Source organism: Myxocyprinus asiaticus, chromosome 11, assembly GCF_019703515.2.
Source record: "Myxocyprinus asiaticus isolate MX2 ecotype Aquarium Trade chromosome 11, UBuf_Myxa_2, whole genome shotgun sequence".
In the NCBI taxonomy this organism is placed as follows: Eukaryota; Metazoa; Chordata; class Actinopteri; order Cypriniformes; family Catostomidae; genus Myxocyprinus; species Myxocyprinus asiaticus.
This window is the reverse complement of record NC_059354.1, coordinates 39,345,269-39,371,692: the sequence shown is the minus strand read 5'-3', so window position 1 is coordinate 39,371,692 and position 26,424 is coordinate 39,345,269. Positions and strand designations below refer to the sequence as shown.

At 39.6% G+C, this 26,424-nt stretch overlaps 1 protein-coding gene across 5 annotated transcripts; it reads right to left on the bottom strand.

The window, feature by feature from the left end:
- Positions 1 to 266: 266 nt before the first annotated feature.
- On the bottom strand, positions 267 to 26,270 carry LOC127448488 (KAT8 regulatory NSL complex subunit 1-like protein). Of its 5 annotated transcripts, none has more exons than XM_051711071.1 (16): positions 26,092 to 26,270; positions 24,705 to 25,813; positions 20,911 to 21,055; positions 16,134 to 16,307; positions 15,883 to 16,007; positions 15,633 to 15,795; positions 11,805 to 11,940; positions 8,894 to 9,031; positions 6,140 to 6,274; positions 5,928 to 6,043; positions 5,671 to 5,795; positions 3,495 to 3,558; positions 3,259 to 3,371; positions 3,022 to 3,157; positions 2,811 to 2,872; positions 267 to 594 (listed from the first exon to the last, which is right to left on the bottom strand). In XM_051711071.1, the coding sequence occupies exons 2-16, from the start codon at positions 25,685 to 25,687 to the stop codon at positions 537 to 539; spliced, it is 2,673 nt and encodes an 890-aa protein (XP_051567031.1). In that variant the 5' UTR covers positions 25,688 to 25,813; positions 26,092 to 26,270; the 3' UTR covers positions 267 to 536. The 5 variants fall into 5 exon arrangements, with proteins under 5 accessions (XP_051567031.1, XP_051567033.1, XP_051567029.1 ...); XM_051711073.1 differs by having other exon boundaries at positions 20,911 to 21,052; XM_051711069.1 differs by having other exon boundaries at positions 5,928 to 6,274.
- Between the last annotated feature and the right edge of the window lie 154 nt (positions 26,271 to 26,424).

Sequence of the window (26,424 nt, the reverse complement as noted above, 5' to 3'; positions counted from 1 at the left end):
TTGGTTACAACCTTACTAAGACAAAAAGCCAGCAGAACACACTATACTTGTTTTAAAAACAGGTTACATAAATAAACTGTGAAACTTTTTACATGGTGACTGATACACTTCAGGGCCCAGCTACAGATATTTTAACCAGTAATAAATTAAACTGCAGCACTGACGTGTACAGAATGGGGGCTACAGAAGAGTGTGCCGAACCCCACCCCCCGCTCAACAACAATTGCTGAATCACCGCCCCCCCCCCCCCCCCAACTATTTTCTCTTCACACTCTGTCCATGTCCTTTCGCCCCTACTAAGGTCTGTGCACATCACTGAACTCCAGACATGACAACATGACACAAACACTGTTTAACATCTTTAAAAATATAAAATATAAAAGGCTTTCAGAAACACTCCAGATAAATATTGGAGACATTCTGAAAACAGGGTTAAAAAAAAAAAAACACATTGTTATACTCTTTTATACCACAACAGCTCAAATGATGAAAGATCTTGTTACTGAGAGTGGCATCATGATGGCTGAGATTCTGCCTCATTGTGTTGTCATTTCTTGATCCATCTCAGAAGTTGTGCTTTGGTGCTCGAGGAGTCTGTAAACAGCACAGAATAATAAGTCAAACTGATAACCAAGGAAAGCATTTATTTTTTTCTACATTACATAACTTTCTATAATCTATTAAATAAAGTTCACTACATTAGAACAAGTTCAGTCTCTCTTTTCCAATTTCTCTCTTTCAATGTTCATTCTAGTTATTGTGCATTGTAGTATTTGTTGAGTGAAAAGTCTGACTCTGATTCTTCATGCGATTCCTTTAGAGTGCAACAGTCTGGTTCTGAAAGTAAAAATGTCATTTATTTTTTTCCATAGACAAATTGATTTTTACAGATAACTTACAAACATTTAAAGGCAGACCTACTGTGAGCTCCAAGGTTGTTCATCAATGGTATATGCTCCTGTTGAAGCCATTAGTCCACGTTATTTCAACTCCATTGTTTAAAAATAGAGTTTAATAGCAAAGTTCCTGGTGAACAACTACACTACCCATGGTCCAGCAGAGAACAATCCATCAATAAGAGAACTGCAGCCAAGAAAGCCTTCCAAACAAGCCTGGAAACGACCGCTCACTCTAATGGACCATGACGCATTGTGAATGATGCAAACAAATTGGTCTCCCTTCACCTTCAAACTACTTATATATTTGTTTTTCTCTCCCATTTTTCTCCCCAATTTGGAATGCCCAATTCCCAATGCACTCTAAGTCCTCGTGGTGGCGTAGTGACTCGCCTCAATCCGGGTGGTGGAGGATGAATCTCAGTTGCCTCCGCGTCTGAGACTATCAATCCGCGCATCTTATCACGTGGCTTGTTGAGCTCATGACTGTGGAGACGTAGCGCGTGTGGAGGCCCACGCTATTCTCCATGGCATCCACGCACAACTCACCACACACCCCACTGAGAGCAAGAACCACACATTATAGCAACCACGAGGAGGTTACCCCATGTGACTCTACCCTCCCTAGCAACCGGGCCAATTTGGTTGCTTAGGAGACCTGGCTGGAGTCACTCAGCACGCCCTGGATTCAGACTCGCGACTCCAGGGGTGGTAGTCAGCGTCAATGCTCGCTGAGCTACCCAGGCACCCCAACTTTTATATTTTTATATAGCAGAATTTTTCGAAATAAAAGTAAACTATATTGTTTCTATAGTTATAATCAACAACTTGAAATCAATAGGTTTATATATTTCCAATGTTTTATAATCGATTACGTCATTCGCAATGCTTCATGGGTTTGTAGTTCGAAAAAACGTCAAGTTCACAGGCTTGTACCTTTGTCTTTTGTGTGATTTTCAAATACTTTTTTGCTTCAAAGCAAAACATTGGAGCTGGTTGGTTTTGTTCATGGCTTAGAACTCTTTTATGAAGGATTTAATGAAAAGTCTATGGAAGAGCTGAAGATTTTTAGAAGAATACTTCAGAGCTGAAGTATTCTTCTAAAAATCTTAATTTGCGTTCTGCAGAAGAAAGGATGTCATACACATCTGGGATGGCTTGAGGGTGAGTAAATGATGAGGTGATCTAACCCTTTTAAGTGATAGCTCAGCCATAATTTAATATTCCGTCATCATTTCCCTACCCTCATGTTGTTCCAAACCCTTGTGACCTTCTGTATTCTGTGGAACCCAAAAGATGTTAGACAGAATGTTAGGCACTGACAGTCTCAGTCATCATTCACTTTCAAAATATAGAGAAATAAAACATTCACTGAAAGTAAATGGTGACCAAGGCTAACATTCAGTCTAAAATCTCCTTACTGTGTTGCATGGAAGAAAGAAAGTCATACAGGTTTGGAACAACATGATGGTGAATGATGACAGAATTTCCATTAATAATAATAATAATTCTGTAATACATGTTAAATGTGTATTATGTAATGGAATGTAGGGAGTTAATGTCCATTATGTCATTTGTGAAAGTAACGAGTTACTCATTACTTGAGTACTCATTTAATTGGATAGTTTCTTACTCGTACTCAAGTAATTATTTATGTTAGCACTTTTACTTCTACTTGAGTAATAATTTTTTTAAAGTAATTGTACTTTTATTAGAGTACAGTTTTTGGCTACTCTACCCACCTCTGTCCTGAACCCAGATGGCTGAAAATGTGGGAGGACACTGTTGCGCTCTATAGTGTCCCAATTAGGATTATGACTAAAATATTCCTAATGTGTCCAGTAGAGGGAGTGATAGTGCTGTGAGAGTCAGAGAAAAATTAGACTGAACAGGATACAACTTTGTCTTCATCACCTCAGATCTTCCTCATCTTCATCACTCAGTGGGAACACACGCCTCTTCCAAGGCAGTGGTGGCTACATTACACAAGAGGGAAACAAATATAACAATAAAAGTTCAGTGCGCAGATAGACAGATTGATGACCAGTAGAGGATAGATGGATGGATTGAGGGATGGAATTTGATCTGGAATCTAATCTAATATTCACGATTGAGAAAACTTTACTTCTGTGTCATCCACAATGGCTTCTGTCTGGTCTTCAGAAGAACCAGCGTTGCAGGTGAAGGGGACAGGAGAATGTACATGTGGGTGACAGTGAGCAGGGTGCTCTCTTACAGATACAGCAATGCTCCTGGATGACCTGTGGAGAGGAATAAAAGAGAGAGTACATTTTCAGTACAGTCATCATAAATGCATTGAACAATACTATACAGTATGTGTTCCAAATACACACACACAGACCTGATCCTGTTGTTGTGTCTCCTGCTCTGATCACAGTAGGACCAGCCGAGTTTCTCTCTGCGCTCATAACTCTGGTGTCTCTGAGAGAAATCCTCATCTGCTATTGCTTCTGACTGAGTGAAATAAAGAGAGTTCCATAAAGACATTACTCCAGATTCCAGAGCACAACTATTCTAACTTTCACAATGTTTATGACTTAAGTTTAAAACTGTAAGTAAATAAACTAGCAAATTAACCTCTCTTTCCTCCCGCTCATCATCTTCTCTCTTTCCTAAAGCAGAAATATCCACCTTTTGCCAGCTAAGGGGAGGAAATAGAACAGAAGACATTAAAGAGAAATATTCCAAACACTCCTTAAATCAAAACTTCATGTGCCAGCATAATTATTGAAAGTGAGAAAGTACCCAGAGGTGGTTTAAGCGGTATAACCATGCTTTTATCACAGTGTGAGTAATTGACCCTTCGCTAAGCCCCGCCTTAAAAGCGCTTCTGATCAATCCTGTCTTAGCAACCGCTGCCCTGCCATCATTACTTTGACACACGTTTCCTGTTTTCCAATGACAGCCTAGTGGAGTAATGTGTGTTTGAGAACTTTTAAGCGTTAAGTTTTTCTCCTTTGAAGTGACAGTAATAATCGTTTGCCTCGATTCTGATTCACAGTCTCCACAGTTTTTAATCAAATTACTGTGTAATTTAACAATTAATTTTACCAAAAACTAAATATAAATATGCATTACAATGTCACTCTTCATACCAGCCCACGTAAAAATATTATCCATTCTGTTTATGAAAATATTTTGCCAAAAAACTCACTGTCCACAGCAATCTCCCATTCACTCCAATGGGGAGTTCTGCAGAGCTTGTCAGAGCGAGCAACCATAACTAAGGGGGGCGGAGCTTAGCGAAGGGTCAATTTCGGCTGCGTCTGAAACCAAAGGTAGCCAAAGGTCTTGTTACCTCATTGTCCTATCAGTCAGTGACTCAACAGACAGTAATTGTGTACAAAGGTACCTCCAGAAACTGGTTTTGGACAAGCTACTGAGGCAGCATTACGTCACATCATTGCTAGGATACCAGCAACTGATTATCGGCATATGGTGTCCACTAAAGGTAACGCGTCTGCTTCATTCAGTCCAACCGAACCGCAATGGTCTAATAATCTAGACCAAAATCAGAGAGTTTTGGCGATAACCAAGTGTATATTTAATAACTACAATACTATTTACTCGCTAGAAATGGAATCAAAAGTTGGAAACAAATTTGCTATTAACTGCCGCCATTTTTTCTTCAGCTCAGCCGCTGTGGATCCGCATGCACAGCATTGTGGTATTTCATAGGCAACGAAGGATGCATCTATGCTGCCTTCAAAAATTTATCAGATGAAGGTATCTCAGTTGACAGGATGTGACATGAACATTGGATTCAGACATGCCTTGGTCCCTTCCTACCTCAGCATTGTTGATTCCATTTCTAGCGAGAAAGTAGTACTGTAGTTATTAAATACACATAGTTATCGCCAAAACTCTTTGTTCTAGATTATTAGAGCATTGCGGTTCAGTTGGATGACTGAAGCAGGCACGTTACCTTTAGTGGACACCAGATGTCATTAATCAGTTGCTGGTATCCTAGCAAAGATGTGATATTATGCTGCCTCAGTAGCCTGTCCAAAACCTTCATACACAAACGCTGTCTGTTGAGTCACTGACTGATAGGGCAGCGAGGCAACAAGACAGCTACCTTTGGTTTCGGATGCAGCCGTTATCCACAGTTTTCCTGAGCAACCACTGGGCGGCGCCATAATTATTCGAATTGCCTGTTTTATATTTCTGATCTGGAGAGGCCAAGTAAAAACTGCCAAAACAAGCAATCCAGAGGAGAACAACAACACTGAAGTGTTATTTGGTGTGAAAATGAATTTCAGGCTCAACTTGTGCAGTTGTTGGATGTCATAATTAATGATATCAACATAACTAACCTCAGACCATCGCGTCATGTCATCTACACACCCAGGTGAGACACTGTCTGTAAGAAAACGGTCATCTAGACCCTGTGAAGTATTGGCATGTTTTTTGACATTTTTTACAAATGTAATAGCTTAAACATTACATTACCTGCTAAGAATATACGCCAATGCAAGTGAAAACAATGGACACCGGAAATTTAAAACAGTCGAATCATGGAACACGTCCGCATTCAGGAAAAAGGTGGATACATGTTTTTTATTACAGGAAATAAAAAAGAAAAAAAATATATATAAAATAATCTTCTAATGCCTATTTTGGAATAATGCAACAAATAAAAACTTTACGAATCTTTATATCTCATTTGATTATTTTACTTTTTATTTGGAACTTAATGAATGCAAACTTATTAAATAACAGATTTATTGTTGCTGTGTTAAATATTTAACACCTGGGTGTCAAAATGTCCTTATACTGAAGTCTTTCCACTCTCAAAGAGGCGACCAGAGACACGGGAATGACAATGTCATCTTCAATGCTGAAAATGCTCTCACCGTTTCTTCTGCGCAATGGGAACTAAAACAAATATATATATAAAAAAGTGTCAATTAAAAAAGGTGCCCTCTAACTAGATAAATGAATCATATTCTTTTGAGGGTAACACATTTTTGGGTAAATATTAATCATGAGGTTAGGTAGTGGGAAGACCTGTGAGTTTCTCTGTTGTGCGGGTGTATCATAAGCAATGGTCACATCTTCCATGAGGCTATCATCAGTGTGGGAGACCAGATCAGACTGGGCCATAACACCCGAGCCATACATGTCTAAAACAAATGAGTATTTTAACCTTAGCAATATCAAAGTGTTTGGCCACATCAGGAAAAATGAATTAGGAGAACAAAAGTGTTTATCACATATACTCATTGGCCTCTCAGAGCAGTGTCGCCTCCTCTTGCCCTCCTTGTGGTGGTCTCGACAGGTACATGGCCATTGTATGGGTGTGCTCTCCCTCCTGTGACTCCTTTGCCTGCAGTTTTTCAGATGGTGATTGCAATCTGTAACCGAAAATTCCCCCAAGGACATATTCCTACTCATCAGAATATGCATATTGATAAGATATTCCAATTCATAAGTAAATATTCAATAATTAAATTTTCCAAAAATAATAATATATTATTTAAATTGTAAAGTATTTATCAGAGACTATTTAGCAGAGACTGGCCACTTCTATTAAAATGAATGGAAGAAATTGGAACGCCCAACCAAGAAGCTCTAGCGCCCAACAGTCAACAGATGTAGAAAGGAAATCCCACCTTACAGGTAAAAGAGCCAATCACCTTTTAGATACAGACATCGCCTGTCAATCATCTCGAGAACACGCATGCGCACTAGCCATACAAGCTGGTTTCTGTGTTCCCCCATTCAAGTTGACAGGAGATGCACTGTCATCACTGGATATTGTCTCCCAGGAGCATTCCAAAGATGGCCGACATTGGACCGACTTACTAGAAAGACTTTGTTATTTATGCATCATGGTATTATTTGTTGTACTGCCTGTAATTAACTTTTTTTTAATATTATTATTATTATTATTATTATTATTATTATTATTATATATTTTTTTCATATTTATTTATTTTTTCTCCCCAATTTGGAATGCCCAATTCCCAATGCCCAACACCTCAATCCGGGTGGCGGAGGACGGATCTCAGTTGCCTCCGCGTCTGAGACTGTCAATCCACGCATCTTATCACGTGGCTTGTTGAGCACGTTACAGCGAAAAACATAGCACGTGTGGAGGCTTCACGCTATTCTCCGCGGCATCCATGCACAACTCACCACACATCGAGAGCGAGAACCACATTATAGCGGCCACGAGGAGGTTACCCCATGTGACTCTCCCTCCCTAGCAACCGGGCTAATTTGGTTGCTTAGGCTGGAGTCACTCGGCACACCCAGGGGTGGTAGTCAGCGTCTTTGCTCGCTGAGCTACCCAGGCCCCCTTTTTTTTATTATTATTAATGTTATTTAATTTTTTTTAAATAATGTGATTTAAAAAAAATAAAAAGTGAAACATCTGTTTGAATTGTCATAAAAGGATTTATATTCTCTATGCAATAATGTAATTTCTTCTTTTTTTCGGTGTGAAATGTGACTTATTTTCAAGTCAAGTGGGCTACAAGACTATACATTTCATTTGACCCCACTGAAAGCTTCTTGGTGTGTGTGTGTGTTTGAGTGTGTGTAGGTGCAATGACTGCTGGCTGGATTTGTGTTGATCTCCACTCATGGTCTGAAAGCTACAGAACTGCAGATAGACTGCCTGAACCACTGAGATAAACAAAGACAATATACTACAACATTAGGCCTACAAACACCTTACAGCATCCCACACACTGGACTTCAAGAGAACTGACATTACAAGATCATGCGCATCCAGAGATGTGAGGAAAGAGGGATTTATGGGCCAAGAAGTGATTGTGAAGGAAATATTCCTGGCATTAAATTTCCATTTAGTGCTTTAGTTGTTCTTTAAGTCTGTTCACTGACTCCAGGGGGGCTTCAAAGCACTGACAGCATGAGGTGTGCTTTTATTTTACAAACCTGTAATGCACTTCCATTCCAGTCCAATCACTCGCTTACTCTGACAATCTCTCTCTGATAAGAATAGCATTGCTCTTTCGGGATTACTAGTCTCCCCAGACAGACAATAATTAGCAGAGCAGAGAGGAGTGCTAGACCATAAATGGTTAGAGTGGGTGAGTCCAGTGACAGGTCAGCTAACTTCAATCCCAGCTCAGCACGAAGACTGTGGAGTACCTACAAACTTTATCATCACCTTCAGATCTAAACCAAATCCTAAAAAGTGTAAACCAGCCTAACAACAGATCTGACACGATAAAGCGACAAGCAACAGCAGCTGGTTAGGAAAGAAAACGGATTAACATGGAAGAGATACTGACACTTTGTTGATCACTCAGTTTCTATTTTTGCACCATCACGCTGGCTAGTCCTGTCCACTGTAAACTCTCATTGGTCCAAAAACCAACTCATCATAAATGTATATTAAACTTACGCAGCAGTTTCGCATTCAGTGATCATTTCTTACTTCTACATTCATAACTGTCAAATCTTATGAAGGCATTTAAGACAGGGCATGGCCAGAAGGGTCATGAGCTTTGCCACTCCACTTGCCACCCCAACTAGGACTCTGCTCGCATACTGGAGACAGTGCGCAACAGCTTAACTCGTCTGTGTTGAGCATGGTCCATGACAATGTTCCGCTTCCCCCCACGACAACGTTCCCGCTCCCAAATCATTTGTATGGCGCTTTTCACAAAACTATGTCTCTGTTCCAAAACCTAGTAAGCTGCCTATATAGGCAGCATTTTAAGTTATAATACTGTACAAGCTCTCTGGGTTTTCACTAGCTTTTAGAACAGAGCTATATTGTTCTGAAGCAGCCCCAAAGTGAGCAACACAAATATGATAATGACAATGAAATCTCTACAAGATTTTTAGGTAGATGAGGAAAATTGGAAGAAATAATGGGAGGAACCAAGACTCATCTGCAGAAGCCCTCCTTGAACTGAACATATTTAAACAAATTTATACAAAGCATACATACATGCATATATATTGTACATATACAAATTTCATGAGCTGATTCTTACGGAATAAAGAACGAGAAACTTTGCCTCCAGAGCTGAGACAGTGGTGGGGACTAAAGAGTTCACTCTTCCGGAAAAGAGATTGCTGGAGCAAGTTCTCACCATAAAAAGCTTTTTGCAGATGGAGGGATGATGGGGTCTCTGAGGGACAAAGTATAAATGACACAGTCAAAACTACCTCACCACTTACATAACACACACAAACAAAAGTAAAACAATGGTTGTCTTGGTATACACTTAAATATTGTGGTGATAGATACAAAATAAAACTGATTAAATTCAATTTAAAAATTAAAGGTGCTATAAGCGATTTATTGCGTTCTGAAGCTTTCACGTGACTGCGCCGTTGAATTAGCCATGCCCTCTCATTCCAAAACCCTGCCCTCCAAAGATATTTTGAGACCAAAACTGAGCAAAAGAGCACGATGGGTGAAAGGTGCCATACGTTGTTCGTGGCAGGCACTCAGCCTTCCAGGCTCCATATGGTTACAATTAGGGCGGGGGCGGTGTTAGGATATCTTCTGCCTCCCAGGTCCTAACTGTGGCACCTTTGTACAACGGGTTCAAAAGAGCAGCATTGTTTGTTCCTGTGGCTGTCAAATTCAACAGTGGCACAATAGCGCCCTCAACTCGGTCCGTGGACATATTTTTGTTTGCTGTCTACAAAATCTACATCTGACCGTAGAGACCGGTGAGATATCTCAGGACACTTAATTCATTAATATCTTTAAGGGAGTAGGAACATTTTTTGCATACTTTTCCATAAAAAAAATAAAATAATTGCTTACAGCACCTTTAAACATTTTATTTTATTGTCCTGTAAAGAACTAAAATGCTGGACTCAATGGGACACTGCCATGTTATTGTGTTTAAGTTTTAGACTAACAACCAAGGCTAATTTTGTTATGTGATGTTAACATACTTGCACCCATGAGGTGCCCTTGCTCCATGTAGCATAAAAGAGCTTTTATAAGGTTACTGATATGACTGTACTCTTCATCTCACATGAGTGGTCATGATTTTATACATATGTTTAAAAATTACTATTAATTTCTTTAGTAATGAATAGTAAAACCTTTCAAATGAGGAAAAAATACTGAGTGCACCTTTAAGATCATAACATCCCATTACCACATCAAGAATACGTTCAGTAAAACACTCTTCTACTATCCAAGTCACAAAGGCTCTGTTTCAAATTCTAGTGAGCTGGCAGCATTTTAAGGCATCATACAGTTTGCTCCCAAAGCGAAGGCTGCTCCAAAAGGTAGGTGGCATGATTATGCTGTCTTCTAAGACCCTGCTGTAACACATTCAATGGAAAGGAGGAGGTGAGAACTGGCTTAACAATATAAATAATAATATAATAATATTAATTAATGATTAACTAAAAAAAAAAGACACAACCAAACACATACAGGTCAGCTGCCTGTAATTCTCTCTCTCTCGCACTGCCGTCTCCGGTTGGCCTTATTCCACTCGGGCTTAATCAGCCTAATTAGGCTCCGCCCTGCCACATTCCTCCCTCGTTCTCTCAGGCCAGGGAGCCCCCGGCATGACCACCCCCCATACAAACCCCCCCTTTCCCTGGGGTGAGGCGTGCCCTTCCGGCCACGTCTGCCGGCAGATCATCCCCGCCTTCCTGTCCCTGGGAGGGTGACAAGGGGAGGGAAAAACTAAAAAAAACGAGAGGGAAAGGCCAACACGGAGCGACAGCGGGAGAGAGAGAGAGAGAGTAAAAATGTTTTACTCGCCGGTTCTCTGATACGCCATAGCCTGGTCCTCGGCCACTCCTCCACCCTCTAGTGGACGACAGCCATGCCTCCCCGGGCGGATCAGAGGCAGTCTTCCGGCCCCTGGCAGACGGAACGCCCCGCCGCGTTTTCGGTGGACAGAAGGGGTCTCCCCCACCCCTGGCAGCGGTTCTCCTGCTCCAGGCGGTCGGCCAGGAGCCCCTCCCTGCTCGTGGTTGGTGGTCCTCCCAACCCCGCCGTGTTTTAGTGGCTGGTAGGGGTCTCCTCCGCCCCTGGCAGTGGCCCTGACCACTCCAGGCGGTCGGCTAGGAGCCCCTCCTCCCCTCGTGGTCGGCGGCCGTTCCTCCGCTCTCAGGTGGCTGGGCTCCTCCGTACCCCGGCGGATGGCCGCGGCTGCTCCGTTGGGGTGGATGGTAGTGGCGAGGGCTCTGCTACGGCGCATCCCTCCTCCTTCCCGGGTTTCGGCACCAGTGTAACACATTCAATGGAAAGGAGGAGGCGAGAACCGGCTTAACAATATAAATAATAGTTTAATGATTAACTAAAACAAAAAGACACAACCAAACACATACAGATTAGCTGCCTGTAATTCTCTCTCTCTCACACTGCCGTCTCCAGTTGGCCTTATCCCTCTCGGGCTTAATCAGCCTAATTAGGGGCCGGGTGTGCGGAATCACGATCCGGCCCCGCCCTCCGCCCTGCCACACCTGCCTACCAGCATGAAAATTCATCATTGCAAGAGGGCAATCACAAAAGGCATTACATGCCAGCATGGCAGACAAAATGAGAGAAACGTTGATTATAAATATAATTAATTGAATACAGAAAAATAAATATCAGTAAATATTCTAACTGGAAATACACAATAACCCAATATTTTTTTGGCAATGTACTTCTTAAATGCTTAGGGTATTTTTTCATTAGCTTAGCAACATGCTAACAAAAAACTCTTTTGAAATCAACTGTTAGTTGTGTCTCCCATGCAATTCACGTGAGGAACGCAATTTGTATGACACACATAGTTGCTGCCTATGTAGAGCTATGCCACTCACTTATGGAGGTTCCATTTTAGTTAGGATGCCGCATTGCTGCCTATGTAGGCAGTAGACAGCTAGGCAGCTTCTAGGTTTTGGAACAGAGCCACTCTTTCTCTCTCTCTCTACCTGACGACAGTGACAGGACAGGGTGCACTTTGTCGGCTGTTCTTTCTTTTCTGCGGCGGTATGCAAGGTCTGTGCTTACAGTCGCAGGGTCACATGATGCAAAAATGGGACAGAGAGAGGGGGAAGACTCCAGGACCTATGGAGAGAGAAAAACGGGAGAGAATGTGTGCAAAACCAGGGCATGGGAAGTTATGGGATAGCTGGAGTTCAAATCCTCTTGATGATAAAGGCCCGATTTGTATCTAAATGGGCATGTGTTGATGTGTCCAATTGAGCATTAATACAAATAAAGAGACGTAAACACACTCAATCCAACCAAATTAATGAGGCCAAAACTATGACAAACTGTGCTCTAGGGCAACCATTATGACATAAACAATGCATGATAATTGTGGTAGCCAAAATCAGACCGCTATAAAATAAGTTTTTAAAACTAGGTTAAAGGAAATTCACCAGGCACCAGCTGGAAAAAGGACACAGAACATGGTGTGAGTCCTGGCACAATGTGAGAAGGGCTGGCACACACACACAAATAACACCAAATACCTTTATTAAAAGATTAGTTCACCCAAAAAGGAAAATTCTGTCATAATTTGGGTGATTCTCATGAAAACTCTTAAGAAAATGTCCTGGTCTATTTTACTCCAAAATCAAAAGAAACAAAAAATAAATTATATTTTGCAATTTGCATTAAGCAAATGAAGCCTATTTTTTCATATTGTGACATTATTTACTGTTACAAATTTGCTGTTACTAATATATTATATATTTTTAATTGTAAAGTATTTATACATCAGAGTGGTAGCAAAGTCTTTTTAGCAAGTCTGTCCGTTAATTTTAACACAAGTGTCCCATCTCTGCATAGTCTCTGGTGGTAGGCTACTCCATTCCTACTGCCTTTAATTTTCGCTGCTTTTAATTAAAAAAACAAAATCCTTGTGAGAATTGGGGGATAAAATGTGCTTAAAGGGATAGTTCACCCAAAAATTTAAATTCTCTCATCATTTACTAACCCTCATGCCATCCCAGATGTGTATGACTTTTTTTTTCCTGCAGAACACAAATGAAGAATATTTCAACTCTATTGGTGCATTCAATGCAAGTGAATTGTGGCTAGAACTCTGAAGGTCAAAAAAGCACAAAGGCAGCATTAAAATAATCCATTGGTCTCCAGTTGTTAAATCTATATCTTCAGAAACGATATGAAAGGTGTGTGTGAGAAACAGATCAATAATTAAGTCCTTTTTTACTATAAATCTCCAACTTTGAACAGCCCCAACCAGTAGGTAGCGATATGCAAAAAGAAGAAGAATATGGAAGTGAAAGTGGAGATTTATAGTGAAAAGGACTCAAATATATATATATATCTCTTTTTAACCCACACTTTTCATAGTGCTTCCGAAGACATGAATTTAACCACCGGAGTGGTTCGGATTACTTTAATGCTACCTTGATTTTTTGACCTAAAAAGTTCTGGCCACCATTCACTCACATTGTGAGGACCTACAGAGCTGAAATATGCTTCTAAATATCTTCTGTTCTCTTAACAACTGACTATCAACCGACAGCCTGAATGTCAATACAGTACAATACTGTACATTCTATATATATATATATATATATATACTTTTTTTATATATTTTTATTTTTAATTTTTATTGAATAATGTGTATCTATATAGTAAAAAAAAAAAAAAAAAACAGCGTATTGTATACTGTACAGTGTATGTTATTATTTGTATATTGTTGAGTGTAATTATGTGTATATCAGATGTTTAAATTGTGTTGTGTTAATTTGATGTTATTGTAAATTGGTATATGTCTCATCACTGTCACGACTGCTATGTTGATCGGAACTGCACCCAAGAATTTCACACACCATTGCACTTGTGTATATGGCTGTGTGACAATAAAGTCATTTGATTTGATTCATTTGTGATCTGCAAAAGAAAGAGCATCATACACATCTGGGATGGCATGAGGGTGAGTAAATGATGAGAGAATTTTCATTTTTGGATAAACTATTTCTTTATCTATCCTGAAAATAATGTCACAATGCAAAATATCTTAATGGTTCTAAATTTCAGGAGCTATGGAGGATTAAAAGTATTTATGTATAGAGCTACGTAGGAAGACTTGGAATACATCAAATACAGTATGGGCTACTTAAAAATATCTTATTTTATGTTCCACAAGAAAGTCATACATGTTTGGAATGACATGATGGTGAGAGAATTATGACAGGATTTTCATTTTGGGGTGAATATGTCCAGTTATAAAATGTTGTTTTTGTTTTCTAGGATTACATTTCATTTTGGCAAGTGCATATTTATCTTGATGCATCCAGGTTTAAAAAAGAAACAAGACAAAACTGGCTTTTAAATGTGTCACAACTCCTGGCTGCCCATAGAGGACACTGAAAGACAGCAGGACAGACTCCAGATCAGCCAGCAACAATTTCAAAATAATTATCATTTATGAAAGTACAGCTGGCCTGAAAACTGGGTGTTAGAGGTTTCCAAGGGAAAGGTTAAAGCAAGAACTAGGCTATTATTTCTAAGCTCCCCTGGGCACTGAGAAAACATGCTGAAATTTGCACTGTACATAACAGATTTGTATTTTGCACTGTACATAACAGATAACAGATTTGTATTAGATTTGCACTATGTATGTGTATGTGTATGTGTATGTGTGTATGTATGTATGTATGTACATGCATACATGTGTGTGTCTGTGTGTGTATGTATGTATGTGTATAATAATTTTTTATTTGTTGTTATTATCTATGTCTTGCTGCTGTTTTTGTATTGTTTTTGTATTGTTGTACACTGGAAGCTGCTGTCACCAAGACAAATTCCTTGTATGTGTAAGCATACTTGGCAATAAAGCTTATTCTGACTCTGATTCTGAAATACTCAGGCTAAATGTTGAATCGAGTGCACACCAGTGTACAAGGTCCCACTGGCCCATGAATTAACACATACAGTTGTGCTCTGGCTTTTCACATTAAAGTACATTAAAACCATTATGTCACCAGTCACTATGAGATGTGCCTATGCTCTTGACTAATCAGACTGAGACCCAACCATACCTCGTCACCATTCAGAGTGAGACTATGTTAGAAAGTAAGATATTAAAAAAAGTAAATTAATTCTCTAAAGAAATATTTTTTTATTTATTTGAAATATCTGGGGTATTTTTGTCACCTTTATTGGCATTTTTCCCTAGAGCCCTGGCTAATTTCCATGCAGTATACAGCACTGCAAAGTTAAGCAAGCAATTGGCTAGTATTTTACTCCAAACATAGTCATTATCTCAATCAGTGTTCTCCAGTCAGAAAGAGAAGCAGTCATGTTCTTCAACAATCATAGTTGAGAAACAATAAGCTCCTCTCAAGTCATCAAGAGGAAGCATTATAGTCTTCATCAAGAATAAGAAACAAATTGTCTCAACAATTTTTTTTAGTAATCTAGATCTGTATTCATAGATTTAGCTGTTAACCAAGAAAAAAAAGTCACAGCAATGCTTATTACTATTATTATCTAGGATGTGGCTAAATTATACACCTCCTGCTGCCAGGCTCTGATTTGGATTTTATGATGCAGGGAATGGCTTCAACAACATTAGCTGTTTTTTTGTTTTGTTTTTTACCAGGGTGCATGGCGAACAAGATACTTGAAGTCCTAAACCCATTACTGAATATCTGATTTCCTAATCCCATTTCTGAATATCTGATTTGCACGAGACATGATCTTACTGATGAAAATTTGTTAATACATTCACAGAATTGTTTGTCAAAATAAAACTAAATAAAAAAAAGCAGTCCAACCTGTTCTCTATAAGACGAAAGGTCTATATTGAAAAGACGAGGTTTGTGATAGGTCAGAAGGGGGCGAGTGCGGGCTGACACACAGGTGACGTCCACCTGAAGAGGGCATCGTCTGTGACACGCTTGCTTCCTCTTCTGTCCCGCCTTGTGTAAGTACTGTGGTCTGATGGAAAGAAATATGCCCGTGTCTGACACTTGGCTGCAAAATTGAGGAGATAATCTTTTTTGTCCTTTTGTCGTTTGACCTAACCTGCTGTAAGCTGTCTTCCGTTGGCCTTTCCAGCGACTGCAGGGTCCTTTAAACACAGGTGATAAGGAGGGGGAAGCACATAAAGGTGACATCAGGCTGCTCACAATCTCAGTCAGCTGAGCACTCTGCACACACAAACACATATCCAAAGTACAAACACACACTAATTAATTTATTCCATGCAGTAAACTTTCAGCTTTACACCATGTCCTAACTAAGCGTGATGCGCTGTGTCTTGTCTTCAGACTCACTTGTCTCTCTATGTTCCTTAGCAGGTGTGTGGGGCTGCTGGGTTCCACCTCTACATCAGAGGATAAATCTTGTACGTTCCTAGCAGTGAATGACAGATCCATAGTCTCTGTCCACAAGGTGTGCTGGATCTGCTTGTCTGTCAGGGGCTGAGACTCAGCCAAAACCACATTACCCTGTAGGACATAGAAGGGATATATATATATACTATATTGCCAGAAGTATTCGCTCACCCATCCAAATAATTGAATTCAGGTGTTCCAATCACTTCCATGGACACAGGTGTATAAAATGAAGCACCTAGGCATGCAGACTGCTTCTACAAACATTTGTGAAAGAATGGGCCGCTCTCAGGAGCTCAATGAATTCCAGCGTGGTACTGTGATAGGATGCCACCTGTGCAACAAGTCCAGTCGTGAAATTTCCTCACTACTAAATATTCCACAGTCAACTGTCAGTGGTATTATAACAAAGTGGAAGCGATTGGAAATGACAGCAACTCAGCCACGAAGTGGTAGGCCACGTAAAATGACAGAGCGGGGTCAGCGGATGCTGAGGCGCATACTGCGCAGAGGTCGCCAACTTTCTGCAGAGTCAATCGCTACAGGCCTCCAAAGTTCATGTGGCCTTCAGATTAGCTCAAGAACAGTGCGTAGAGAGCTTCATAGAATGGGTTTCCATGGCCGAGCAGCTGCATCCAAGCCATACATCACCAAGTGCAATGCAAAGCGTCGGATGCAGTGGTGTAAAGCACGCTGCCACTGGACTCTAGAGCAGTGGAGACGCGTTCTCTGGAGTGACGAATCACGCTTCTCCATCTGGCAATCTGATGGACGAGTCTGGGTTTGGCGGTTGCCAGGAGAACGGTACTTGTCTGACTGCATTGTGCCAACTGTGAAGTTTGGTGGAGGGGGGATTATGGTGTGGGGTTGTTTTTCAGGAGCTGGGCTTGGCCCCTTAGTTCCAGTGAAAGGAACTCTGAATGTTTCAGCATACCAAGAGATTTTGGACAATTCCATGCTCCCAACTTTGTGGGAACAGTTTGGGGATGGCCCCTTCCTGTTCCAACATGACTGCACACCAGTGCACAAAGCAAGGTCCATAAAGACATGGATGAGTGAGTTTGGTGTGGAAGAACTTGACTGGCCTGCACAGAGTCCTGACCTCAACCCGATAGAGCACCTTTGGGATGAATTAGAGCGAAGACTGCGAGCCAGGCCTTCTCGTCCAACATCAGTGTCTGACCTCACAAATGCGCTTCTGGAAGAATGGTCAAAAATTCCCATAAACACACTCCTAAACCTTGTGGAAAGCCTTCCCAGAAGAGTTGAAGCTGTTATAGCTGCAAAGGGTGGGCCGACATCATATTAAACCCTATGGATTAAGAATGGGATGTCACTTAAGTTCATATGCGTCTAAAGGCAGATGAGCGAATACTTTTGCCAATATAGTGTATATCAGTGGTGGGCCATGCATTAAAAGTCTAGGTCTTCAGTGTGATCCATGCCATTAAGAAAACACAGTTTCACAATGAATAAGATACCCTATGCCTTTGGGCATCATGCATTATGTTGCAGCTAACTAGTAATACCAATTTACACGTCCACGCACAAAAGTCAGAACTTGAAACGACACTTAATGCTCAAGCAAGCCTAATTTTAACTGCAGCATGACTGTTTTGTGAAATGAACGTCAAAAATCATAATTTTTCATATGAATCTACCAAGAAGGTCTATAATACCTGGAAAAATATATCTAATAATATTTGCGATTTAAATGTTGCTTGCAATAAATTTCGTCAGGGTACACGGATATGCTGCGTTCCATTCAAGTTGGATGTGGGATATTCCTACTTGATATCTCCGACCATAAATTCATTTCATTCCCTGATATTTGGAACTGCAACGCTCCCGTTAGCTAAGCAGGGGTTTGACTCTCATTAGAGATGTCTCCTAGCAACCCAACTGATAAACAATGCTGCAGTGCTAGCATATGTGCTTCAGGTGTACGATTATCAAAAGAGATTATAATGTTTTATACACCTGTTTCTGCAGGCGTTTGTTAAACAAGCTTTAATATCATGTAATGTGGAAATGAACTTATTTATTAATATTACTTAATAAAGTGAATGTTTATCACATACTTTATATATCTCCCTGAGTTGAGAATTTCCGCACGAGCCTACAAGTTGTAATTCTGACTTTAAGATGCATTCCATTGCACTTTTCCTGTAGGAAGTTGTAAAATCCGACTTTCCGAGTTGAATGGAACGCAGCACTACTTTTCAAAACTTGATCTGACACTGAATGCTCAAGCAGCCTAATTTACACTTAGAAAAATCCTGATGTTGCTATAACAATGCAAAAAGCACTTACCAAATTGCTTGAAGTGGAAATCAGTCCTCCTATCATGATTAATAAATTAAGCAATCACACGGTCATGCAGAACATCTCAGGTTTGTACTGTAAATCCATAAGGATCGCTTTCTCAATGGCGATAGCGGCAGTAATGACAGGTGACTCGTCAGCAAGATCTCGCGCTCTTCGCTTTAAAATTACGTCACTTAAAGCGTGACTGCGTCACTCAAGGCCAGCTAGAAGGCCTCGTCCGGGACATATCCTAAAGATCACACCCACCAAGAACAAATAAATCAATCTGATTGGCTGATGAATCTGACAACCTGACTTTAGTTGCCCATTCATTTGCACTGTTGAGGGATTCTGTGGAAATTCTGAAGGCCTGACGGGGTGGAGCTCAAAATCACGCGCTGCTTTGTCTAACGAGCTTGGCTTTGGGCATGCGATTTGTGAAACATTTGTCACGCTTTGCTTGTAAGCATCAAGGAATAAATTCTGACTGGATAAACTTTTTGTTTTTCTCTATTTGTTTGTAGATTAATTAAGAGTGGAAAGCGATTAAAAATACATAGGCTAAAAGGTGATTGAGAATAAAAGGATGAAAAATATTTATTTATTTATTTGGCATGTTAGGCCAGCAGAGAAGGCTTTGCTGGCCCTGAGAATTTGTCACTGATATATATATATATATATATATATATATATATATATATATATATATAACAAATTAAAGTAGAATTGCTTGTATTTGTTTAACAACCAGGGTTGTGCTCCATTCCAATCTGAATTGAGAATGAATATGGAAAAACATATAATTTATATATATATATATATATATATATATATATATATATATATATATATATATATATATATATAAATATATAATTTTAATCTAAGAAACAGTGCTGGGTAGTAACGGATTACACGTAATGTGGATTATGTAATCAGATTACAAAAAATCAAGTACTTGTAATTGGATTAAATTACATTTGTAAATACTCATAATCAGACTACATTTACTTTTTATAGATTACATCATTACACATTAACAAGGCAACGGCAGTAAATTGTTAATAATTTATTGATCATCCTTATCATTCTCTTTATTCAATCTTTTAAATTTTTAATTCTAAATCAGCACACCGCTGATATACATTCGGTAAGTCTTCTAGTGTTTTCGGAAGAGAGGGGGAGGGTTGTCTGTATTGCACTCAGAACTGATACTCGCTACTAGCCAGTCAGGTGAAGATGGAGCAGTCTACCTCAGCATTTAACCACTGGATCTATAGAGATAATTTCATAAGAAAACAAGGGGAAAAAAACATCACTGTGCAATTTAAACTCTGCCTTCCAAAAGTTAATATCCTGTCAACTGCAAAGGATTCTATGTAAAATCTAAAGAAACATTTAGATGTATGTTTGCATGTGTTTTTTAACTTTACATCACAAATCCATTTGAATTTTCACTCTGTGTGTAAATAACCATGTGTCACAATGTCTTTGGAAGGTTTTTTTTCCATCAAACGCATCATAATGCACAAATACACGTCATTTCATATTCAACTGGATTAGCGCTATAAAGTTACTTTTAGTTTCTTAAATTGCTTTTGTAGTCACCTTCAAAAATGTATATGAATGCACTTTTGGTGTAGTGATAACTTTGAGATGTTTTTGTGCCACTAATTCACAAACATAACTGGTCTGATCTCTTACCACATTTGCGGCATTTGTAAAATGGTGAAATTGCATAACCACATTTGTGTTAACATGCCCCGGGAATTTTAGAAACTCCAATAAAAATGCCTGTTAAACTCAAACATATTTGAGTCTGTCATTGATGGAGGGCCTAGACCTCTATCAGCATAACTGAGGGAAACATTAAAATATGAAAACTTCATTCATATTTTTACATTTGCAATCTTTTTCTGAATTTGTGGACATATAACACTCAAATGATTAAACCATGCAAAATTTGTTTAAAAGTAATCCAAAAGTAATCGGATTCGATTACCCCAAAAATGTAATCTGCGATATTACGTTACTGATTGCATTTTTTGACATGTAATTTGTAATCAGTACCTGATTATGATTCACAAGTAATCTGCCCAGCACTGCTAAGAAAATATTTAAAAATGCAGTGTTATCATACACTAACATATGGGTTTTTTCCAGAAACATTAGATGATATGAATAATCAATATTCAATTTAATACATTCATTTACATTTTATGAAGTACGGTGGAAGAACATCTAATTTCCTAGAATGCTATTTATATATATATATATATATATAAACGAATGTGTTGAACCATTGAAATTCTTCAATAGTTCTGACAAGGAGACAGTTCTTCAATACTGAAATTTTAACAACAACAATACATTCTGATAACCAGTTTCTTTCCCCATCATAGTTCTTCACCTTGTTAGCGAGGATATTCTTGTGCAGTTCTTCAAGCCGCTGCATCTGAAAGTCCAGCTCAGTCAGTCTCATCTGCAGCCATGCCCAGCGACTGCAAATATCAGCTCTGTCTGCCAACCACCTCCACTCACAGCCTTGGCAGCTCCCACAGAGAGAGAAAGAGAGTTAGAAATAGTAATTTAAATGACATTTTATCCAAAGTGATAGTACACTTCATACAGGGACAATCTCTAGGAGCAACCCTGGAATCAGGGTTTTGCTGAAGGGTACAATGGTGATAGTTCATGGATCGCCTCTTGTGAGAGTTTGAACAGACAACTTTTGGTTACTGACCTAGCTCTGTAATTACAGTGCTGTAGAGACAACTAAAGTAAGCCATTTGTAGGTTAAATTCCCTGAAGAGTGTAAACACAGTGGCATTGTACGCACTTGCAACATTTTTGTATTTGTTTGAGCAATCCAACATTGAGGAAACCGATTGCGTGTTTGGGGCAGGACTACCTGGTTTTTTTTTTTTTTGTTTGTTTTTTTGACCAATGGTAGACAGGTGAAGTGTTTAGGAAAACCTGTTTAAAAACTGTAATTATTTGTGCAATTCCTTTTCATTCAATTACTCAATCCACCTTTAAAAGGGTCATATTCTACATATTTGTTGCATTTTAGACTTTTCCTCAAGGTGTCTTGTACCAAAATCAAGACCGTAATTTAGTTAAAGAATTTTTCTACCCTCGCATTGATCCTTAAGTGGCTTCCACATGACTCGCATCAGCGTTGCCAAATATATTGAGCTCTGTGGAGTGAAGCGTCAGCTGCTGCTGACCTTTCCGCTGACCTTTCAAATTGGCAGCCAATCATTACCAGGCAACTTGAATATAAAAGTCTGTCTTTGCAAAGACAGGTCCAACTTTACACAAAAGTTATTTTTTGCTATTATGCCTTTTAGAGTATACAGCAACAAGAAATATTTAAAATCTGTCAATATTTATGAAGAGATATTAAACGTCTTATTATTTTTTTACTTATAAATATTAAACTTATTGTTTATTAACATCCAGAGACCTTAGCTCTGATTTAACATCCTAAGACATTAATGAATGTATCAAAACAATTTTAACAACTTTTTTCTCTTCTCAAATTTTTTTTAATGTTTACTTTGCATGCATACCACCCACTATCATGCCTGGCAAACTTATAAAATCGCCCTTTCCATGGCACAAATGCAACGCTTGTCATTTGGAGGGAAAAGTGGGGCCTGACACCAACATTGAGTGGCAAGTTGATGCCCCGAAACGAATCATGTGAAACCCCTTTTGGATTAAACAGGCTGCTTTTGCTTTTATACCTTAAGGCATTCTATAATGTATGCACAGTAAATTATTTCTGTTATGATTGGACAGCTAATTTGAGGACATTCCTTTATTCCAACTTGTTTAAAAATCACAGAGGCATCAGGAGAGGATTTGAACACACAGACATAACCTGTCTGCCTCCCTCTCAGACATACACTTTCACAGACTCTTGCCCCCACACTGGCTAAAAGGAAAATTCCAGGAATATTTCCAGTGCAGTGGAGCAGCAGTGAACTCACTCACACACAATGGGAAGCATGAGATCTCCTGCTCGGGCAGCAGCCCTCCTGGTCTCTGTGTAAACAAACACTTTACCTTTCTAGTCAGCCTACTTCCTCTGTCTCTCTCTCGATACACATTCACAGGGCACAGTCCTGCCTCGACAAAACGCTGGCAGTGACCGAACAGATGAGGAGCCAGATCTTTTCATACCTAAATACACAGATGGCCTTGTTGCATGCTTCTTTTGATCTTTGTTTAGCTAACACCTCGATAGCGTCCAGACAGACCTGATCTTTTATGCGGTCAAATACCTTTCTATCTTTGAAGCACAACTGGTTTGTCTTTGTTTTACTTGTACAACTAAGCAGACATTGAAGCTCTGCTATAGCTTTGGGTCCTGTGGCTTTTTCAGAATTAAGTGACCACAAACTAACCACCTCAAACAGTGAGCATCTGTGAAATGAGAGTACTGACGTCAGATGTGCTGCACTTGTTTGGCTGAGAGCCGTCTCTTAGTCCATGCAAAATGTCCTTAAACAATTCTGCTGCTGAAGCTCTTTTCGCAATGTTCTCCTATCCAGCTTTACCAGAGAATGTAGAGTGATGGCCACTGTCTTTCCTGTATGAATTTCTTTCTTCCATAGAACACCAAGATATTAGGCAAAACGTTAGCCTCGGTCACCATTCACTTTTATTGTATGGAAAAAAGATGCAACAAAAGTGAATGGAGACTGAGGTGAACATTTTGCCTTACATCTCCTTTTGTCTTCCATTTTTTACTAACCCTTTAAGGTGGTTTCCAAACACTTCCCAAGTCTTAAAAAAAACATTTTTTCAAACAGAATTTTTGAAAATGAAAATGGCTGTTTTCCTGGCCTTATGTTGCAATCTCACAGTGTAAGTGCAGAGTTAGCAAGCAAAGAAAGACATGAAAGCTCTGATCTATAGGCTGGGAAAAGATCTCTATTTATATACTGATCCCAGGGAAAGAAAAATGCAGCTGTCTGTTTCACTGTGGCTGAACAGAGACAGGATCGGATGAATAGCCAGCTGCATATGAACACACTGCATAAAAATCTTCAACAGGGGGATGAAATATGGTGACAATTTCTCAACAGCTGTGTATGAAACAGAGTGTTTCTGTGCGTATGAGAGTAAAGCTCCTGCAGAAACATATGGCACTGCCAGTGCCAAATGCTTCCTCTCTCCATATTCTATGGGGCTGTTTGTTTTCTAAAACTTGTCATTTCCACTCTCTTTCTGCCTGCCAAGATTCTCTTCCACCGTGTCATAAAAAATTCTCTCCCTCTCCTCTTTTGCTGCCTGGCAAGTACTGCATAGGGATTAATTATACCCTTCACCCAAGGTTATTTCAGAATTTTGAAGCCCTACTAGACTAAGTAATCAATCTTGAATATTTTGGTTATAATCACAAAGCTATCTGCAATAGCAAATTCAAACAATTAAAGAAGTTCCAAATGTAAATTCGGGAGGAGCTTGTTCTAGACCAGCCAATCAAATTTAAAGAATATATAAGCACCTATTTCCCTCGCTCCGACATTCTGGCATCCCTCCACCTCCCTATCTCCACCTATAGTTTATATTGCATAATGCCTATACCAGTTATTTCAATTATCTTTCCATTTCATGATGGGGGGATATCCATTGTACGCAGAATATTGGCCGTCATTTCCAATCACTTTTGTAATTTTGCCAAATTATGCAAAAAGTGCGAAAATATTATTATTTATTAATAATTGTGAGTATGAGGATACATATCAAATTAGTTTTAGCAAGACAAAGGACTAAAAATTACGTTAAATCAACTTTTTGAAAGAAAACAAATACAAAAATGACAAATCTCCTGTCATGCATGTACATACTGTATATTGTTGGACATTGTTACTAGACAAATTAAATAAACTAGTGAGACTGTAAAAAGATTTAACAGGACTTTACTTTCTAGAAGTTCACAGTGCTAAAAGTGCACAAAGTTGAAACAGTAAGAGATGGGATTGGAGAAAGAATTTGCGTATTAAAAATTTACCGACATCACCTTTAATGTCTTCCAAGTATCTCCATCTCTGGCAAAAATTAAGGAAGCATTTATCTAAACATACTGTATGTTTGTCTAATGACTATTTTCTAATCTCAGCACTAAACTTGATTAGGAGGTCAAGTATCCACTGAGTAGGCCGTTTAGCCCCAGATCATCATACTCACTGTGATTCTGCTGAGGTCTCATTAATGTCTTCATGGTCCCACTCCTCATCTGAGCTGCTCACTGTGGCATCTGAGTCCAGAGACTCCAGCACCCCATGCAGAACTGCATGCCCACTGCATGTAAAAATCTGCACATCTCTGAATTTCAGAGATTCCCCATTTGCTTGAGGTAACTGGAGGCTCCTGAGAGCCCCTTCTCCATCTTGCATCTCTGTGGCATTAAATGTCTCATTCCCTTTAGGGCTGAAAAGTTCCCCTGATGCAATGGAAGACCTGGGGGAACAGTATACTTCATGAGATTTCTTCCTTAAACCCTCCAGTTGGTGTCTATAGTGCCGTGTGGCATGTTCGCCAAGCATCGCCAACACCCTCTGCTGTAAGCGACTGGCTCGATCTGCCAATGCAACGTGCTGGGAGAGATGCCACAAAGACTGGATCATCACTCCTTCCTCCAGCACCGCCATGCCAGCTGTTTGTATTTGCGATGAACCATGCGAAATGTGGTTTAAACCACTTTTTTCCCTGCTATGTTCTGGTTCTTGTGATATTATTGTAGCATGTGCTTGAAGGACTCCGTTTGGATAAAATGCACGCTCCCCATTGGTGTGTTGCTCTGAGAAAAGTGATTTGGAGGCACCTTGACAACCCACTGTGGAATTGCCATGCTGAAGAGGGCTTGGGTTGTGAATGGCCTTTGCCACATCTCGTTCTTCATCCACAAAACTCATTTGTGGAGCATCTACTGGAGAGGTTGGGGAGTTTCGATTCATGGATAGGAGGGTGAGCAGGGGTTCTGGGCTTGACAGCAGCAAGGCTTCAGACTCTGAGCCCTGATATACAGGCGACAGGAGCATATCTGAAGGCTGAGGTGAACCTTTAGAGGAAAGGAGATCTAGAGAGATCAAGGAAGGGAGGTTCAGCCAAATCTTCTGTGCAAAAGTATTCTCCACATCCACACCCAGTGAAACACTGCTAAAGTCCATATTTCCCCTCAAAACAGAGAATGAAAGCTGGATTTAATGGGCTCTGGTCTGATGTTTGGAGGAGAGATAGAGTCATTCCAGTCCAGTGTGCTGAGAGTGATGGATATATACTCCAGTTACACAGTACTGTGGAATGAGAAAAAAGTTCTGTTAAAAGACCGTAAAGTTATCGAGGCATCTATTAGAGACCGTTATAATAGATACAGAAACGATATGATCGTTAGAAAGTGAATAATGATTGTAAGATTTACTTTATCTATAACAAACAATCACAAAATTGTAATTGAAGACGAGCTGTCTAATTATAATAGGGGAAAAGTAACATTGCGAACAACTGTCTCTAATTCGTAAACAGTTGGATTTCAGCTGTTAAAATAACGGCAGGATGAAAAATAACATCTCACCTTTAACAGCAGCTCGTTTCAACCACAATATCGCACAACAAAGACCAGCAATAGATGATCGTTTGTAAATGATCAAGACATATAGTCTATTAAGTGATTAAAAAAAAATACTAATCAATCAGTTTAATGAGCAGAAATCGACCGATCTCGTCCGGTTTCTTCACTCCGCATGAAGAACAGCCGACGCCGAAGAACCAGAATGAGAGAGAGAGAGAGAGAGAGAGAGAGAGGAGAGAGGGAGGGAGGAGGGGGGTTCATCCTCTTTCGTTTTTCTGTCATTGTTGTTACTATTACTTGTTGCACTACTGCGTACAGTCATATGTCTTAATATTA